At 34.1% G+C, this 20535-nt stretch overlaps 1 protein-coding gene across 2 annotated transcripts; it reads right to left on the bottom strand.

Moving 5' to 3' along the window:
• Window positions 1-14324: 14324 nt before the first annotated feature.
• On the bottom strand, window positions 14325-16232 carry LOC112770427 (vesicle-fusing ATPase-like). Of its 2 annotated transcripts, none has more exons than XM_072229819.1 (4): window positions 16132-16232; window positions 15854-15976; window positions 15553-15620; window positions 14325-15401 (listed from the first exon to the last, which is right to left on the bottom strand). In XM_072229819.1, the coding sequence occupies exons 1-3, from the start codon at window positions 16213-16215 to the stop codon at window positions 15567-15569; spliced, it is 261 nt and encodes an 86-aa protein (XP_072085920.1). In that variant the 5' UTR covers window positions 16216-16232; the 3' UTR covers window positions 14325-15401; window positions 15553-15566. The 2 variants fall into 2 exon arrangements, with proteins under 2 accessions (XP_072085920.1, XP_072085924.1); XM_072229823.1 differs by having other exon boundaries at window positions 14483-15026.
• Between the last annotated feature and the right edge of the window lie 4303 nt (window positions 16233-20535).

Genomic DNA, 20535 nt, shown 5'->3' with positions numbered 1-20535 from the left:
AGTCCGACTGAAGTCGATACCTGGTTTTAGGCTATGGAGTGAGCACCGCAAGTGCAGATGGTACCGGAAGGGCATTGTGTTGAATTCGCTACCTATATGCTTATTGGGGAAGCATCGCATTGGTGGCAAGGAGTTCGACGTCTCCTGCAGCAGGGTGATGACCCTATCACCGGGGATACCTTCCAGGAGGAGTTCTATAAAAATTACTTTCCAACTTCTGTCAGGACGGCCAAGGAACTCGAGTTACTGCAGCTGAAGCAGGGTGCTATGTTCGTATCTGAGTATACCGACAAGTTTGAGGAGCTGTTTAGGTTTTTCGTATGTGTCAGGGAGCTCCGGAAGATTATGAGGAATGGATGTGCATTAAATACGAAAGAGGATTCCAGAGCAATATCTTCAGTTCAGTGGGACCAATAGAGATCAGAACCTTCTCATAATTGGTGAATAGGAGTAGGGTCACTGAAGAGTGTGTGAAGAAGGCAGCTACTGAGAGAGGAAGCCATAGGGGACCATTCCCACAGAACCAAGGGAAGAACTTTACTCCTAGAGGTCCGCCTTTTAAGTGGAGAGGCTCTTTCAAGAAGGCCAAAAACAACAACTCCCAGGGGAGGAGAATTGGGAAGCAGCCTCAGAATGAGCAAGCTTGTGCTAAGTGCGGAAGTCACCATCCGGGGGCCCCGTGCAAGGCCGGATGGGGTTTGTGCTATTCTTGTGGTAAGGCGGGACATAAAGCCACAAACTGTCCGGAAAAGCAGAAACAAGGTGCAGGGAAGGCATAGCAGACTGGTCGGGTGTTCACCACCTCAGCTATAAGTGTCGAGGGATCTGAGACACTTATCTGATGTAACTGTGAAATTGCTGGTCAAACTTTAAATGCTTTATTTGATTCGGGAGCAACACATTCATTCATTGCATTCAAAAAAGCTAGTGAGTTAGGATTGAAGATTGTAGTTTTAGGTTATGACCTAAAGGTGTATAATGCCACCCATGAAGCCATGGCAACTAGGCTAGGATGTCTGCAAGTTTCATTTAGGGTCAAGCAACGTGAGTTTGTCCATGATTTAATCTGCTTGCCGATGATCGGTCTTGATCTTATCTTGAGATTGGACTGGTTATCTAAGAACCATGTCCTACTCGGCTGTTCTGCAAAATCGATGTATTTTATGCCGGAAGATACAGAAGGACCGGTTGTATTGAATAGTTATTACTTGAATTCTATGACGGTGAATTGTTCTAGGCCGTATGTCAGGGTATCTTATTGTTAACCGCGGGTGTTTCGGATGACGATCAAAAATTGGGACAAATTCTGATTGTGTGTGAGTTTCCAGAGGCGTTTCCCGACAATATTGATGAATTTCCACCAAACCGAGAGGTTGAGTTTGCTATTGAGTTGGTGCCTGGGCCTAGACCGATCTCGAGTGCTCCTTATAGGATGTCACTGCTAGAAATGGCCGAGCTGAAGTCTCAGCTAGAGGATCTATTGGATAAGAACTTTATCCAACCAAGTGTTTCTCCATGGGGTGCGCCAGTGTTGCTAGTAAAGAAGAAAGACGGGAGTATGTGGCTCTGTGTGGATTATAGGCAGCTGAACAAGGTCACAATAAAGAGTAAGTGCCTACTGCCGAGGATTGATGATCACATGGATCAGTTACAAGGAGCTGGAATTTTCTCCAATAACGATTTACGATCCGGTTATTACCAGATAAGGGTGAGGGGTGAGGATATCCCTAAGACCACTTTCAGGACTCGTTGTGGTCATTACGAGTACACTGTAATATCTTTTGGGTTAACAAATGCTCCTATAGTGTTTATGGATTATATGAACAGAGTTTTCTGTCCATTCCTGGATAAATTCGTTGTTGTCTTCATTTATGATATACTAATTTATTCCAAGACTGAAGAAGAGCATGCGGAACACTTGAAAACCGTGTTGCAGATACTAAAGCAAAAGAAAATCTATGCGAAACTGTCTAAATGTGAATTCTGGAAGGAAGAGGTGAAGTTTCTGGGTCATGTGGTGAGTAAACAGGGGATAGCAGTAGACCCATCTAAGGTGGAGGCAGTAATGGATTGGAGGCGACCAACCTCTGTAACTGAGATAAGGAGTTTTCTGGGCTTAACTGGCTATTACCGAAGATTTATCAAGGGATTTTCTTAGATAGCGTTGCCATTGACAAGGTTAACCCGCAAGGACACGCCATTTGTTTGGACTCCTGAGTGTGAGGAGAGTTTTCAGGCATTGAAGCAAAAGCTGACCACCGCGCCTATGTTGGTGTTACCTGAGCCAAATAAATCTTTTGAGGTATTCTGTGATGCCTCACTAAAGGGTCTAGGGTGCGTGTTGATACAGCATCGTAATGTGGTGGCGTATGCCTTACGTCAGTTGAGACCTCATGAAGTTAATTACCCTACGCATGATTTGGAGCTCGCTGCGGTTGTGTTTGCACTAAAGGTGTGGAGGCATTACCTCTATGGGATTAATTTCCAAGTCTTTTCTGATCACAGGAGCTTGAAATATCTCTTTGATCAGAAAGAACTTAATACGAGACAGAGGAGGTGGATAGAAGTATTAAAAAACTACGACTTTCAGTTGAATTACCATCCGGGGAAGGTGAATGTAGTGGCGGATGCGTTAAGTCAGAAATCATTGTATGCTACTTGGATGATGCTTCGAGAAGAGGAGTTGTTCAAGGAATTCGAAAGCCTGAACATTGGTGTTCAAGAAGTATCTGAAACTTTGTGTTTGAGTAGATTACAGATCTCAAGTGATTTTAAATCCGAACTCCTAAAGGCACATGAAAACGATGGCATGTTACCGAAGGTGTTACCAGCCATTGAGCAAGGGAAGCAATGGAGAGTGTCGGAGGATCAAGATGGGTTATGGAGATTTAAGGCAGGATCATTGTGCCGGATGTTGGCACTTTGTGGCAAGATATCTTAAAGGAAGCACAAAAAGCGGATTCTCTATTCACCCGAGAAGTACCAAGATGTACCACGATCTAAAGGCAATGTTTTGGTGGCCGGGTATGAAGAATGATGTGGCGGAATATTTTTCAAAGTGTTTAACCTGTCAGAAAGTAAAGATCGAACACCAGAGACCTTCCAGGATGTTTCAACCTGTAGAGGTTCCGCAATGGAAGTGGGAAAGTATTGCGATGGACTTTGTGTCGGGATTGCCAAGGACTAGGGCCGGTTTTGATGCTGTCTGGGTGATTGTGGACCGACTGACGAAGTCAGCTCACTTTTTACCTTCGGATGACTTACACCCTTGAAGAGCTAGCACGGTTATACATAAAGGAAATTGTGAGACTTCATGGTGTACCTGCTACTATAATCTCCGATAGAAATCCTCGTTTCACCTCAAGGTTTTGGGGTGCATTTCAGAAAGTTTTCGAAACCCGATTAACCTTGAGCACATCTTACCATCCTCAAACAGATGGTCAATCCTAGAGGACGATCCAAACCTTGGAAGATATGTTGAGGGCTTATGTTCTGGATCAGCCGGTGAGCTGGGATCGCTATATGCCGCTAGTGGAGTTTGCGTACAATAATAGCTACCATGCGAGCATTGGAATGGCTCCGTATGAGGCTCTGTATGGGAGGAAATTCCAATCTTCACTATGCTGGTATGAAGCTGGGGAGAAAGGCTTGTTGGGGCCAGAGATGATAACTGAGACCACTGAAGAGATCAAGACAGGATACTCACTGCGCAGAGTCATCAGAAAAGTTATGCCGATTAGAGGCAGAAGCCCTTGGAATTTGAGAAAGGAGACCATGTTTTCCTTAAAGTTACTCCAACCACGGGAGTAGGTAGGGCAATTAAAGCGAAGATGCTGAATCCTCGGTACATTGGTCCGTTTCAAATCCTGGAGAGGATTGGACCGGTGGCATATTGGATGGCTTTACTACCCCATCTTTCGAACCTACACGACGTATTTCACGTGTCGTAGCTTCGGAAGTATACTCCTGATGCTAGCCATGTGTTAGAACCTAAATCTGCTCAGTTGAAAGAAGATTTGACGCTTCCGGTGGCTCTGGTCAGAATTGACGATACTAGTATCAAACGGTTGCGTGGAAAAGAGGTTTCTCTAGTCAAATCAGTCTCATGTAAATAAAAATATAAAATAGTCAAAAACCTAAAATTAAAATTTGAAATACATATTTTTACTAACATTTTAAGAACAATTAAGTCTCAAATTCTATAAATAACTAATAGAAAGATAGATATAAATTTAGTCCGTACTATTATAATAGCATCTTAATTGGACACAATAAGAATAACAATTTATGAACTATATCCAATGAGTAATTTTTAAGTTTGAATATCTTTATATAATTAAATAGTTATATATAAATTTATTTTTCTTCTCAGAATAAGTAATTTTTATTTTATTTTTATATTAATTATTATTTTTTATTTTAAAATTAATTAATTTGTAATTCAATTAAAAATAATTAGTTTAAAAAATGTTGAATATAAAAAATATTAAATTAAGTGTTTTTGTGTGTGTATGTGTGTGTGTATTAGTTAGGATATTATGTAACATGCGATATATACTATAAAAAGCACAAATGATACCAAAAAATGTGTCTGTGTCTATAAAAAGCACAAATGATACCAAAAAAATAAATTAGTGCAATGTTGGTTAACTTGGTCTTCATATGAGAAGAGCTAAGTTCAACTCCCATCTCTTGCACTCCATTTTTAAAATTTCTTCACCCCGCACGCGGGTTGACCATTGACTATGTTTGTTGACCGAACTGGTGTGTGTGTATTAGTTAGGATATTATGTAACATGCGATATATACTATAAAAAGCACAAATGATACCAAAAAAATAAATTAGTGCAATGTTGGTTAACTTGGTCTTCATATGAGAAGAGCTAAGTTCAACTTTCATCTCTTGCACTCCATTTTTAAAATTTCTTCACGCCGCACGCGGGTTGACCATTGACTATGTTTGTTGACCGGACTGGTTCGATTCGGTTTGTGTCAGTTTGAACGGTTCATGTTGGTTTTGATCGGTTTATTTTCTTAAGCGGTCAGTACACTAAACTGAACTAATACAGGATTCGGTTTATTGATTTTTCAGTCGAACCGGTTGGTCCTATCCGATTTTAACAACTATGGTTCATGCAGTTTGCTTCAGTACGATGATAAATTTATACGTATCGACACGTTTAAAATATGGACAAATAATAATAAGCCATGTGGAATTTATTTTTGGTTTAATTACTCTGTTGGTCCCTATAGTTTCGTAAAATTTTTAATTAGGCCCCTATACTTTTTTTCCTTTTTATTGAGTCCTTGCACCAATTTTTTTTAATTGAGTTCCTACACTTTTTTTTCTTTTTATTTGAGTCCCTACACCAATTTTTTTTTAAGTTGGGTCCTTATACAATTAAGCCAATTTATTACCAAGAGAGACCTAATTGAAAAAAAAATTGGTGCAGGGATCCAATTAAAAGAAAAAAATTATAGGGACCTAATTGAAAATTTCGCGAAACTATAAGGACCAACAGAGTAATTAAACCTTTATTTTCCACATCAGCATCTAATTTTTTTTAAAAAATATATATTATATCACTACTTTTATTAAAACACCCTTTTGATTAAATAAAAAGAAAAAATAAATTTTTATTTACTTTTTCAAAAGTCTTAAACATCCTTACTTTATTCAATTAGACAAAAATACCCTTTTAAATCAATCAAATTTTAAAATTTAACTAATCTTAATTTTATATTTTCAAATAATTTAAACAACAAAACAAGTCAATGAGCTATAACTCAAATGGCATAGTCTCTCATACTCATTTAGAGTCGCGGGTTTGAGTCTCCCTATCTTTGGTAAAAAAAATAAAAAACAAATATACATCTGAGAAACAAAAAAATTGTTCTTTTATTTGGTTTCAGAAACCCTCTTCATCTTCTCAAGTTTTCTCGTGTTCTTTTCTCTCTCTCTCTCTCTCTCTCTCTCTCTCTCTCTCTCTCACACCATGGCGTCGCACTGAAGCTCTCACCATCGTTAGCCTCTCCCTTCCGATAACTCTCTCTGTGTGATTTATGTGATTTTAATTATTAAAGAATTGTTGTGATTTTTGTAATTAATATAATTTGGTTTGATTTCTGTGATTTTATATTAGTTGTTGTTAACTTTGACAAAATAAAAAACTTAAGCATCAATTTTACATTAGTTGTTGTTAATTTCTATACAATCACCTCTATGCTTAGCCTAAAGGAAAACTCGTGGAAGATATGAGACTACCCCTGCTTCAGCTCAAAAGGGGCCCTTATCTTGTTCTTGTTGCTAAGAACAGCCACCACAAGCTTCCAAGAAGAAATTGTGGCAGGATTTAAGTTGGAAGAAGCAAAATAGTGATTGTGGAACACGAAAACAGAAACACCCAACATTGACATTGTTGCCATGCTTTTCTACTGTTTGAATTTTTATCCTTTCTTCAACCTTCACATCTCTTAGCTCCTTCAATCTTATTAATATTTTTTTTCTTGTTGAAAACAGCATTTTCCTCCATGGTGGACAGGAAGAACAAAGAAATGTCCACTTCCGAGCTATCTGGTAGGGCAAGGATTCACTATATTTTCCAATCCATCTTTGTGAATAGTTTAGAGGTATAATGTGGTATTTACATATGGCATAAAGCTCTAATAGAAAATGAGATATAGGTATAAAGTGACACAAAGACGAGGATATGAATATTTCTAAGTTTTATGGCCCCACATGACAAATGAGTATGAAATTAACTTAAAAACAGAATTCTGAAGTTAGTTAGTTATTATAAAAATGTGTGTGTGTAGATACTATTTTCAATCTATCTATTTTCCCTTGCTTCATCATCTCTTCCTTTGATGATACAGCAAGCTCTGCTTATGCAACAAACCATGACTACACAGCAGGCTGCCAATAAAGCTGCCACCATGAAGTCTACAACAGAGTTAGCGGCAGTCTGAGCTACTACTGAAATAAGTAAGAAACTGAAAGCTGATAGACCTGAAATTGAAGAGAAAAAGACAAAACAGAAATCCAGGTCTATTTACTTTATCAATTTTTCTTAGTGTAATTGTTTTACTGGTGCTTTTTGACTATTCATTTTCAATGTTTTTATTGTTGCAACTAATTCATTTTAGGGTGCCCTACATAAGTATCATGAACCCATTAGAGTAATGCTTGAAATAGATTTATAAGTTTGGTAAAGGTGCCTGAGGTTTTCCGTCATTTTAATGTTTTAACGGGAAAAATCATAATCTTGTCCCCATTTTAAAAGTTCCCATTCGGTGGTATATGTTTTACCATATTTAAGAGTTTTGGGTTTGGTGTGAGTGCAATGCATCCTTTGCTTTTTTATCTTTATATATATATATATATATATATATATATATATATATATATATATATATATATATATTACATAATTGCCCTTGTATTATAAAAGCTTGCAGTTTTATGTGCCATATCTGTGAGGTTGAGTAGTATATCTCTTTATTGTGAATATGCATTCTCATCAATCTTAAGGATTTCCCCCTCAATGTGTGCAATTACTATGCATAGTATTTTAAAATTGTTGCATGTTGATCTGTCTTTAAAACAGATGGCTGAATGGTTGTGGAACAAGCAAAGTTTAGATTGTAGTGACAAAATCTTATTTGTATATTATTTCTTTTTGTCCTTCATTTTCATATGCTAACAAAGGTCTTTAATTCATTAATTCAAGCTTGTAGATGATGTATGTTTCTGAGGTAAACAAAATAGGCCTTTTTTTATTCTATATCATCTTTCAATAACACATGATTTCACAATTTAAAACCTTATTCGCAAACAAGAAGCTAATAATTACATTAGGTATGCTTTTGAAGTTAAATAACTTGAAGTTTGACCTTGCATTCTTAAGCAGAGGAGTAAGACAACCAAGAAAAGCAACAATCAGGAGTAATCTGAAGCATTATTATTACGGTAAAGAACTCGGTTATGAAGCTTGGAGACAATTCAAATTCTCAGTATATGAGAATGAGGCATGGATCTTACATGGAGAGTGAAACAAAAATACTGGAATTTGTGGTTCCTAGTAAGCTCCATGGAATTGGTTCACAAAAAGTTTTTCAATGTTGTTGAGTGTTTGCTTTCCCAAGCTGTTTGAAGCATTGTTTTATTTTTGTTTTTTATTTTATTTGATAAATAATGGGCACTTATGCTCCTGAATCCTGATCTGTTGTTTTCACAATGAATCCTAAATCCTAAATAATATAATATTTACTAGAATACATTATAAAGTATAATTATTTTGTCTTTTCGCGTATCATGCGGGTCTCACTCTAGTTGATATTGAAGGTAAATGTTAGAATGAAAATTATAGTAGTTTCATTGTTGATGTTACTTCTAAATTTTAACTTTGGTTATTTCATGTATCTCTGATTTTTGTTGAAAACAGTTCCTATTTTCCATAATCGTTGATATTTTCTCGCTGAACAAAATGAGTCAATTATTTATTAATTCTTAATGAAGTAGTTTGGGTGTAAAGTGAAGCCTTCATTTATTCAGATATGTGTGACTTCAGATTTTAAATTGATGAGATTCATAAAATTTATCTCTATTGGAATGAGTTTTATCCTTTGCTAGTAGGTTTCAATATTATTCCAAATATGAGGACTTGCCTAGCTTACAACACACAAGTGGTTCTAGAAATAAAAATGTTAGAGTGAAAATTAAGTTTCACCTAAATTCAAATATAACTGAATTAAAGATAGAAACATGACTACATGAGTATATTACATTTATTGTCATGTAGATAAGTATAGACAAAAATGAGGTACTATTTTTTTCAAGTATAGACAAAAAAAATGAGTATAGACAAAAGAAATTACATTTAATTGTCACCTCTTATTTTTTTATATTAAATGAGGTACTATTTTTTTTAAGCAAAAGAAATTACATTTATTGTATAACTATACGTCTTCCTGTAGTTTGTCATCCAGGTTGCCACCCATACCCCACAATTATTACTGTGTTAAATAAGACACGGTTAGCTTATGCAGATAAATATTTCAAAGAGAAAAACACAAATACAGATATTCCTTATGAGCGAGGAGCTTGTTCTCCTATTTTTAGCGTATCCACAAATGTAAAATCAAGTATCCTTGACCTAAATGGAGTGTTGTATTTATAGAATGAGTCATACTTGAGCATATCTTCCAGATATTTTACCTATTCATATAGAAAAAAATTAAATAAAGGATGATGTTTGAAACTTTTAAAAAAATGTCATAAAAGTGAAAATGGAAAAAGTTAATTTACCAGCTTTACAATACTCGATCTCTTTCCATCTTTATTTGAAACAATTAGTAGGGAGTCTAGTAGAATTGTTTGATGATTGCACAAATCAAAAACAACCAAATACCAATGTGTGTTGTTCTCGTTAACAGGTAAAAAATTCTAGTACCAACTTTCACGTATTAGAATATTACTCGATACAAAAAAAATTAAAATAAAAAGTCTAGATTAGTTCATAAAAATAAAGGCCATTAAACAATGAAAAAAATACAATAAATCAGAAACCTTTTTTAGACCTTCATCAACTTTTTAATGAATTCTTTTTGATAATATTTCAACAAAACTTCAATTTTGGTATCACATTCCAGTATGAATTGCTGAAATTAATAGTTATGAGCTAAGTCAATGACACCAATTATATAATAGGATAAAATAAATAAAAATTGTAACAAGCCTGAAAAAGACATGGCGTACTGAAAAAACAGCTGGCAAGTACCAGTGCGATTGACATTCTAATCCTTTCTCCTGCATGGTTAGCATAGTAGCCACCAATCCAACACCTATATGGTAATTAATAAATTTATTAAGAATTGAAAGTATGCTAGAGCTAGTAACTTAATTATGCACTTACATCCTCATGCACCCATTCTTCGGGAATTAATGACTTGAATTTATCATGAGTTCCGCTAAATTTGTTTATTGTCGTCAATACCTCATCATTACAAACATGAAACACATTAATATTGTACTAATTTTTAAAGATTTAATAGATAGATAATGAGATATGTAACCTTCTTTTATTTGGTACAAATACGTAGATTTCCATTTTAATATCTAAGTCATCCAAATCCATGTATGTAGGAGGCTAAAATAAAATCGGGATCCACTGCAAAATAAAAAAATTGGTGAGATTACTAAGTTATGTAACCTTAGATGATCGACGCGAATTTTTGTGATATGCAAACTTACAGATGGACATTTAATTCTCTGTTTATTGTGCTCGAACTTTTTGTTGTTTAGGGTATGCATGCTAATAGAATATCCACTTGGTGTACTCTTTTTTAAGAGTGCCTTTTACTCCTCGGTTAGAGATTTGTGTGAGATCTTCAATGTAGTTTTTTATTTTTTGAAAATTTGTCTTTAATAGAGACAGTATTCACACCAACCATATTTTCAGAAACGTGAATTTCAAAAAATTCTTCTCTTGGCTGCAGATACCTTCTTATCACGTACACTTGTATTCTTTGATGCTTTTTTATTTGTACCAGAGTCAGACTGATGATATTGTGGAGACTTTAACAATTCAAGAATTTCATCTGTATCTCTTGGATTAGTAGATTGAAATAGATACAAGAGAGTAGGAGGCCAAAAATTTGTGACAGTTGGACCTACAATAAATGATGGTGGGAATAGGTTGTATAGCAATGGATGCATAGATATCGGAGATTGGTTAGAATATACTACAACAGTATAAAAACCGTGGTATATAAAATAAAAATATTATGGTATGTGAGGTATATGGTTGAAGTATGGATTATGTAAGAGTTGGTTATCAAAAATATTAATATTAACCTCTCTTGTGTCTCTTTTTTTCTCGTTATGTTGAGGTGGTTTAGATGCTTTTCGCTTACCCATGTCAAGCACCCAAACATATATGCAACACAATTCAAATTATAATGTGAATATAATTTGCTAATGACATGTTGAGTAGTATATTTATATATAGAATAAAATTTTATTTGTTCCTTCTTTATTATTGAAAAATTATCTTTTAAAAAGATTTTATTATTTTATATTTATATTGTATAATATAATTACAAGGTATGTGCATCTTTTATGATTGTAATTTAAAAAGATTTACTATTCAAAGTAGATGTTATTTTTATTTAAAAATTATTTAAAATATATATTATTATTCAAACTTATTATTTTATGTGATAATAAATATATATTTTTTAATAATAAATTTAAAAAAAAAATAATTTTGAATTGGAAAGTTATTATTTTTATTTAGACAACATTCATAGTAGATATTATAGTACCAACTCATATTCTACGTGATAATATAATTCATAATATTTAATAATAAATATATAAATTTTTTTAAATATATAAACTTGTTATTTTTAAAGATCATAGTATGTATATTTACTCAAATTTATTATTCCACGTGATAATAAATACATAATATCTAATAATAAATGTATAATTTTTTTAAAATCATATATTATTGTAAACTTAATATTTCTATTTTAAAATTATTCATAATAGATATTATTATTTAAATTTATTATTTAACGTGATAATAAATACATAATATTTAATAATAAATATTTTTTTTAAATCATATATAACTGAAAACTTATTATTTGTATTTAGATATGATTTAAAATAGATATTATTATTTTAACTTATTCTAACTTATTACTCTACATAATATTAGCATTTAAATTTGTAATATTTACTTACATATAATATTGATTTTGGATGAATATATGATTTACTTATAAATAATATAATTTGTGTGATTCATGTTGATTATAAACAAATTAGATTGTCAATAATTAGATTGAATTTGTATTTAATATAGATTTACCTTAAATTGATATATAATAACAACTCTATTTTATCATTCTTATGTATTTTTTCCCAAACACATAACATTATAAGCTAATTACAATGGTAAAAATGCGTAAAAATAATCGAGCTGTTATTGTTGAGGCAAGTTCTATTCCTAACATGAAGATCTGTTAAAAATCAACTAAAATTTTGAACAAGTACGTACTAATTATTTTTTTATTGTCCTTGTTTCATAAATTTATTCTCAATGGTCTTCTATTATTTTTGGATAATGAGCCTATTTATTCACATTTTCGATTAAAAGAATAAAATAGAAATTATGTTGCAATGTTTTTAATTTAGAGTTATAAAGAACTCTTTTAAAGAAAACCTGTGTTTTGGGCCAAGAAAAAAAAGAGGAGAAAATAGCCTCACGTTTAGGGTTTCCTCACTCATTCCTCACCCATTCCTTTCTCAGTCACTGCAAGAGTCACCATAATAGATAATTGACACCCTAATATGGTCTTCATTCCTCACCGAATAGAATATGGTCTTCATTCCTCTAGTACATCACCAAACTTCACCGAATAGAATATGGTTTTCATTCCTCTAATACATCACCAAACTTTAATCGAATAGGGTCTCTCTCACCTTAGAGCTAAAAGAGTCAAAACCAGCAATAATACTTTCCTACTCAGGGGCTCTCCTTCAGGTTTTTTTTAAGCCTAATATCAATAAATATTTTTCTTTAGATGCTTCCATCAATTCTGAATTTAGTGTTTCATATGTCTAATAATGTGTTTCTTTAGATGCTTCCATCAATTCTGATAATTGATTATATATTTTATTATAATGTTACATATGGTTACAGTGAATTTGAATTTGTAATTTGATGAATGATCTGTTATGCTTTAGGTTTAGTTATTTATTGTAAATTTTAATTTGTCATTTGATAAATATCTCATTATTATCTTTATCTTAACATCATTGTTAACTTTTTTTTTATGTTACAATGAACCCGATCCATCATTGAAGGACAAAGTGACTTTAAAGTCATTAGCTAATTTTGTTGAACAATTGACTCAAATAGTCCAATCTTTTATTCAACAGTTGGAAAATAATGCCAGCTCCCCTCCAAGGTGTTTAAGGTCTTTGGTTCCAATTCTAAGACTATTAACTAACAAGGTAGTACGTCGAATAATCTATTGTTGCTATGCTCTATTGAGAAAGCAAAGACGAATCTGTCCATAGCAATTCGATGGGTTTGGACGATACTGAACTTGTAATTACAACATACTTGTATGGTAATCTATTGATGGATAAGTAAGTAGACTCAATAAGAATATTATTTTTTAACGATGTTGTGGCTTTGTTTAGCTATTTTTATTTATATTAATTTATCTTTGGCAGCTATGAGAAGAATATAGTATTTTCAGGACTTATAGCTCGCAGAGATGTATTCAGGAGCTTGATGCCAGGAAAGCCAATCGATTCTCTTGTGCTAGACTTAATAGTAGATATGATGAAGACAGAGTTGACCAGAGAAAATGGTTATTGGTTTTTACCTACAACTTTTGCGGTAAGTATATAGGAGTGTATATTAAAATAATATTAGTAGTTGTTATTTGTATTGCGCATATAAACAAGTGGCAAAAATAAGTAGATGTCAGAGAAGACAAAATTGGATCCCAGCCGTTTGCCATCTTGTATCACTGATGTTTATTTGAGAAAAGTTGACTACTTAAAAAGAGTAAGTTTATATCATTTTTAAATTCAAATTAGCAAATATTGGTATAAAATAACTTTAATAACTAAAATGACTTTCTCTTGATTAGGTGTTTATCCCTATACCTGAAACTATTGATGAAGGTCATGAACACTAGTACCTCGTAGTGATCGATTGTGTTAAAAGACAAATCATTTTGCTAGACCCATTTTCTATTGAGAAACTGTTCAAGCGAAAGAGGACAACCTTGAAATTAGTAAATACATTTTTTGGTAATTATCTAGATATATGACTAAAAAATAAACTCTGACATAAACATAAACATGCCATTTATTTAGACAAATTATTGGAAGATCGTTCATTCTATGACTTTGAGACCACTCCAAATCTGATTTCTTCACAATTTGAATTTGAAGAACCAGAAGGCCTTCCCACCCTTGAAGCTAGATCGTAAGATCACATAATTAGTAGTATTGATATGAAATTTATACAATTATATAGTACTCTAATATATCTTGCTCAATATGTAGGAATGACATGGGTGTGTGGGTTGCAAGTTGGATGATAGCTTGTTTTGAAGATGATAATTTTAACATAAAGGTAATATTATACACTAATTTTTTTCGTCATTCTTGTTTTTATATTTAGGTAGTTAAGCCTAATGTGTAAATGTTATTATTTTATTAGGTTGATGATGGAAATCAAATGAAGATTACAGTCTCACTCGTGTCGAAGAATCATAATATGATCGAGTATAGGGTCAAAAGAAATGCCTTTGAAAATCTTAGAAAGCTGTATAATAATCACCATCGTGATAATTATGAATTCCGACAAGATTAACTGGTCGCCTCTGACGAGTCGAGGCACTAGATTTGATAATGGAAATATTGAAGTCATGGGTGACACTGAGTAGTGATAATCAGAATGCAGTAAAAAAGGTTCTTAAGAGCAATTGGATAAGCTATCCAATTTAATGAAAGCCTAAAGAGAATGAAGGTAAACTTTAAATGTCTTATTCTAAGATCCTATTCATGTTTAATGCAGTAATTTTCAGATATCCCAATAGCTCCCTTCTTTTTGTGGGGATCTTATTTGCTTACCCCAATCTTTGGTTTGTTCCCAGCTTGACTTGGGTTCAGCACCTGATGGATGCCGCATCCGAATTCTGACCAACTCAAATGGACAACGATAACTTCCAATGCCACTCAAGGTGATACTCTTCCGCTCCCACAAACAGCAGAATCAGCCAGGAGTGTTTTCTTGGTACCAGATCTAATATGATGTCATCCGAGGATGATTCTTACATGGACATCCAACACGGGATGAGTTGAGAAATGCCACCACGACAACAGTTCATTCTCTATCATGCTTGACTCCTGAATGTTTGAACAATCTGAGAAAATCCCTGTTTTCAATCAGAGGCTTTGTGTGGTGTTAGGTTTGAACAATTGTGGAACACTGTACAGGCCAAGAGTTTTTGTGAGGTGCTAAATAATAGCAAAAATTAGAAAGGAATTCTTGAATGGGACAAACAAACTTAATTCTGTCTGCTAACTCTGCTAAAGGAAGAAGTGGCAGTCATGAATTAAGTTTTTTTAATTTTTTTTCTTTGTTAGTTCTAGAATTAGAGGGATATACAGATGGCTTAAGCAGCAAGTTCCTTTATTACTAAATTTCATATGGGGTATTCGGCCTTTCCTTAATCCTCGGTATCAGCAGCCATTCGTAACTTATGGGGTATTTTTCTTTACCATAATAGATGGTTTCTACAGATCCACCTTAAGCCCCTTGTGCTGCCATCTCAATCAACATGTACAGCTTTCTAATAGGCATCTAAAAATCAAAATTTGACGCACAAGAGACCCAGTTAGAATCAATTCTTTGTAACCACTAGTTTCCCATTGAATAACCCTTATATACTACTAAAATCAAGCTTCAGCAAACCCTACAATTAAGCAAATGCAACATGAAATGGGTTACTCACATCATTCATTGCCTCTACAGTAGCATCAATATCTTCATGAGCAAATGATTATTCAACTGTTCTAGGACCTGAAATTTTAAAGAGGATATAAAATAAGACTTAACAGAAAAGATAGTTGTTAAGTCATAAGTGAGGCGATCACTTAAATTTCAACAAATGAAACAACTGACTTGTTATCTAAAGAATAGAATAACTTTAATAATATCAGGCAACATTTGAAACTTTTTTGGTGCACATGTCAATAGCCTATAAATAGCTCGAGTCACATAATGCCACAATGTTAAAAACAAAACATGTTTACCTTCTTGGCGTCATTTGTGTTCAAGGTAGGAACATGGTAAGTGGCAGAGAAAGTATCACAAAATTCAATCGAGTCCAAGAGAGTAAATTCGCTTGTTGTACCAATAACCATAAGTTTTTTCCCCTGACAACACAGTGTAAAACAGTAAGACATGAGCAATATCAACATCATAAACTACATAGTGTAAAACAGTAGGACGTGAGCAGCAACAACATCGTAAACTATATTGCTTCCAATTGTATCAGGAGCAATTTATTACTCAAGTACAAGGAGTAAACCTTTGGTTCCTTCTCATTCAGAATTTTCCCAATTTGTCGTGCCATAAGAGTCTTTCCAGTTCCAGGTGGGCCATAAAGCAACATGCTCTTCACATGCTTGATTAATAATGGAAAGGCTAAAATAATGAAAAATTATCTTCTTCTACATAGATGTATAAAATTAAATAGATAAATAATTTATGACTAAGACACTCCTTGCAAGTCATAGAAAACTAAATAGAACACCAATAGTTCCCTTGGCAATCGCATTCTAAATTAAAGACCAATGATGAGTCCGTATTTTCCGATATATTTTAGCTTGAATTTGAGTGGATATCATCACAATAACCTACACTTAAGCACCAAAATAGCATACTTTTGTGTTTGGTCCCTAATTTGATCTTAAATGTGAAAACATGCAATTTTGTGCTTGAAATGAGCAATTTAATTCCACTTTTATTCCATTCGATGTCATGACATGTTTGTTGAGTAATTTCTGGCCTTAGAGGCGAGAATGGATGGCCAAAAGTGGAAGAAAGCATGTACAAGGGAGAACACATGAAGAAAACAAGGAAAAGCACACACAGTGACGTGTGCGTGCGCACAAGTGCCTGTGCGTACGTGATGAGCGGATAATTTATACGCTTTTTGGTATTGTTTTTAGGTAGTTTTTAGTATGTTCTAGTTACTTTTTAGTATATTTTTATTAGTTTTTATGCAAAAATCACATTTTCTGGACTTTACTATGAGTTTCTGTGTTTTTTTGTGATTTCAGGTATTTTTTGGTTGAAATTGAGGGACCTGAGCAAAAATCTGATTCAGAGGCTGAGAAAGGACTACAGATGCTGTTGGATTCTGACCCTCCTGCACTCGAAGTGGATTTTCTAGAGCTACAGAAGCCCAATTAGGGCGCTCTTAATTGCATTAGAAAGTAGACATCTTGGGCTTTCCAGCAATGGATAATAGTTCATACTTTGCCTGAGCTTTGATGGCCCAAACTGGTGTCCAAACGCCCACCAGAAACCTTTTTCTAGCGTAAAACGCCGAAACTGGCACCAGAACTGGAGTTAAACGCCCAAACAGGCATCCAAGCTGGCGTTTAACTCCAAGGAAGGCCTATGCACGTGAAAGCTTCAAAGCTCAGCCCAAGCACACACCAAGTGGGCCCCAGAAGTGGATTTCTGCACTATCTGCTCTTAGTTACTCATTTTCTGTAAACCTAGTTTACTAGTTTAGTATAAATAACACTTTCTACTAATGTATTAGGAGGTCTTTGATCTTTTGGAACATCTTTGGATCATCTTTTGATCTTGGGATCACTTTTAGGAGGCTGGCAGCTTTTGGGAATTATCTTATGCCACTTGGGAGGCTGGCCATTCGGCCATGCCTAGACCTTCTTCTCTTATGTATTTTCTACGGTGGAGTCTCTACACCTCATAGATTAAGGTGAGGAGCTCTTCTGTTCTTTATGAACTAATGCAAGTATTATTGTTTCTCTTTCAATTCACGCCTACTTCTTCTCCAAGATATACTCTCATACTTAATTCAGTTAAGTCAGAATGAAGGGGGTGACTCTTGACAATCACCCACTATCTTCATTACTCGCTTAACCAAGATCCGCGTGCCTGACAACCACAAGCGGTCTATATGATGTTCAACGTAGTCATTGGACGACAGTTGGAGTATAATCTTTTGGATCTCTGATCCACGGACCGAGTCCGCGTGGTTAGCACCTTCGTGGTATAGGCTAGAAATAATTGGCAACATTCCTGAGATCCGAAAAGTCTAAACCTTGTCTGTGGTATTCCGAGTAGGATCTGGGACGGAATGACTGTGATGAGCTTCAAATTTCTGACTGTTGGGTGCAGTGACAGTGTGCAAAAGGATAGAGAGATCCTATTCCGACACAAGTAGGAACCAACAGATGATTAGCCATGCGGTAGCTTTGCCTGGTATTTTTCATCCAAGACGAGAAATTTAACAGTTGATTAGCCGTATAAAAATCGTAGCCGGACCATTTTCACTGAAAGGATCATACAGCTTGCCATGGAAAGAAGGATGCATGATTGGATGAAGACAAAAGGAAAGCAGAGGTTCAGAAGCAACAAAGCATCTCCAAACGCTTATCTGAAATTCCCACCAATGAATTACATAAGTATCTCTATGTTATTTTCTGTTTTATTTACCTTTTAATTATCAATACCTCAACCATTTGAATCTGCCTGACTGAGATTTACAAGATGACCATAGCTTGCTTCAAGCCGACAATCTTTATGGGATCGACCCTTACTCGCGTAAGGTTTTATTACTTGGACGACCTAGTGCACATGCTGGTTAGTTGTGCGGAGTTGTAAAAGTGTGATTACAATTTCGTGCACCAAGTTTTTGGCTCCGTTGCCGGGGATTGTTCGAGTTTGGACAACTGACGGTTCATCTTGTTGCTTAGATTGGGTAATTTTATTTTATGTTTAAGCATTTTGTTTTTATTTTCGAAAAATACAAAAAAATTTAATAAAATCATAAAAATAAAAAATATTTTGTGTTTTCTGTTTGAGTCTAGTGTCAAATTTTAAATTTGGTGGCAATTGCATGTTTCTAATTTTCTTAAGATTTCGAAAAAAATGCATTGTGTTCTTCTGTGATCTTCAAGTTGTTCTTGATGATTTCCTTTGTTCAATCTCATGATTTTCTTGTTTTGTGTTTTATGTTGTTTTTCATATGCATTTTCGACTTCATAGTGTCTAAACATTCAAAATTTCTATGTTTGGTGTCTTGCATGTCTTTCTTTTCTCAAAAATTTTCAAAAATATGTTCATGATGTTCATCATGATCTTCAAAGTGTTCTTGGTGTTCATCTTGACATTCAAAGTGTCCTTGCATGCATTACTTGTTTTGATCTTGCATTTTTATGTTTTATTTCATTTTGTTGTTTTTCTCTCTCTTCATTAAAAATTCAAAAAGTAAAAAATATATATCTTTTCAAGTAAATAATACATAAAGAAATGAAGATTTAGAACATAAAGCAGAAGAATCACGGAGAAAAAGAGCTCACTGGCGTTAAAACACCAGTAAAGAGGCACTTTGGGCATTAAATGCCAGAATGGCTATCATTCTAGGCGTTTAACGCCAGTAAAGCTATAATTCTGGGCGTTAAACGCCAGAATGGGCAGCATTCTGGGCGTTTAACGCCAGAATGGGTAGCATTCTGAGCGTTTGGAAAAACGCCCAGTAAGGAAGGATTCCTGGCGTTTAACGCCAGCCAGGGTATCTGGCTGGGCGTTAAACGCCCAAAGAGGCAGCCACATGGGCGTTAAATGCCAAAATGGATATCATTCTAGGCGTTTAACGCCAGGATGACACAAGGGAGGTAATTTCATTTACAATTCAATTTTTTTTTCAATTTTTCATGTTTTAAATCATAATTTTAAATCTCATCTTTCCACATTTTCAAAAATTCATGCTAACAATTAATGTTTTGATTCAAAAAAGTTGCAAGTTTGTTACTTTCTTGTTAAGAAAGGTTCAACCTTTGAATTTTAGAATCATATCTTTTAATTTCTTGTTAGTCAAGTCATCAATTTTAAAAATCAAATCTTTTTCAATCATATCTTTTCAATCATATCTTTTCTTAAAATAAAATCTTTTTCAATCATATCTTTTTATTTTGATTTCAAAATCTTTTTTTCTAACTTCTTATCTTTTCAAAATTATTTTCAAATCTTTTTCAACTAATTACTGTTTCTTATCTTTTTTAAAACCACCTAACCACTGTTTCACTTCCAATTTTTGAAAATCACTAACCACTTTTTCAAAAATCTTTTTAATTAACTAATTGTTTTAGTTTTAATTTTCGAATACTCTCTCCATTATATCTTTCTATTTACTTGCTAACACTTCTCTTTTACTTATAATTTGAACCCTCTCTCTCCCTCTGTGTTCAAATTCTTCTTATTCTCTATCTACCTCATTCCTCTATTCTTCTATTCTTCTGACACATCAAGGAATCTCTATACTGTGACATAGATGATTCCACTACTCTTTTTTGTTCTCTTCTTTTTCACATGAGCAGAAACAGGGATAAAAAATTCTTGTTGAAGCTGATCCTGAACCTAAAAGGACTATAAAGAAGAAGCTAAGAGAAGCTAAAGCACAACACTCCAGAGAGGACCTTACAGATAATTACGAAAAAGAAGAAAACATGGCAGCCGAACCCATAATAATACCAGAGATGCAAGGAAGATGCTTGGTGACTATGCTGCACCAACTTCCAACTTCTATGGAAGAAGCATCTCAATTTCTGCCATTGGAGCAAACAACTTTGAGCTTAAGCCTCAATTAGTTTCTCTAATGCAGCAGAATTACAAGTTTCATGGACTTCCATCGGAAGATCCTCATCAATTCTTAGATGAATTCTTGCAGATCTGT

The sequence above is a fragment of the Arachis hypogaea genome, chromosome 3 (assembly GCF_003086295.3).
Source record: "Arachis hypogaea cultivar Tifrunner chromosome 3, arahy.Tifrunner.gnm2.J5K5, whole genome shotgun sequence".
NCBI classification, from domain to species: Eukaryota; Viridiplantae; Streptophyta; class Magnoliopsida; order Fabales; family Fabaceae; genus Arachis; species Arachis hypogaea.
This window is presented reverse-complemented; position numbering and strand designations above follow the sequence as displayed.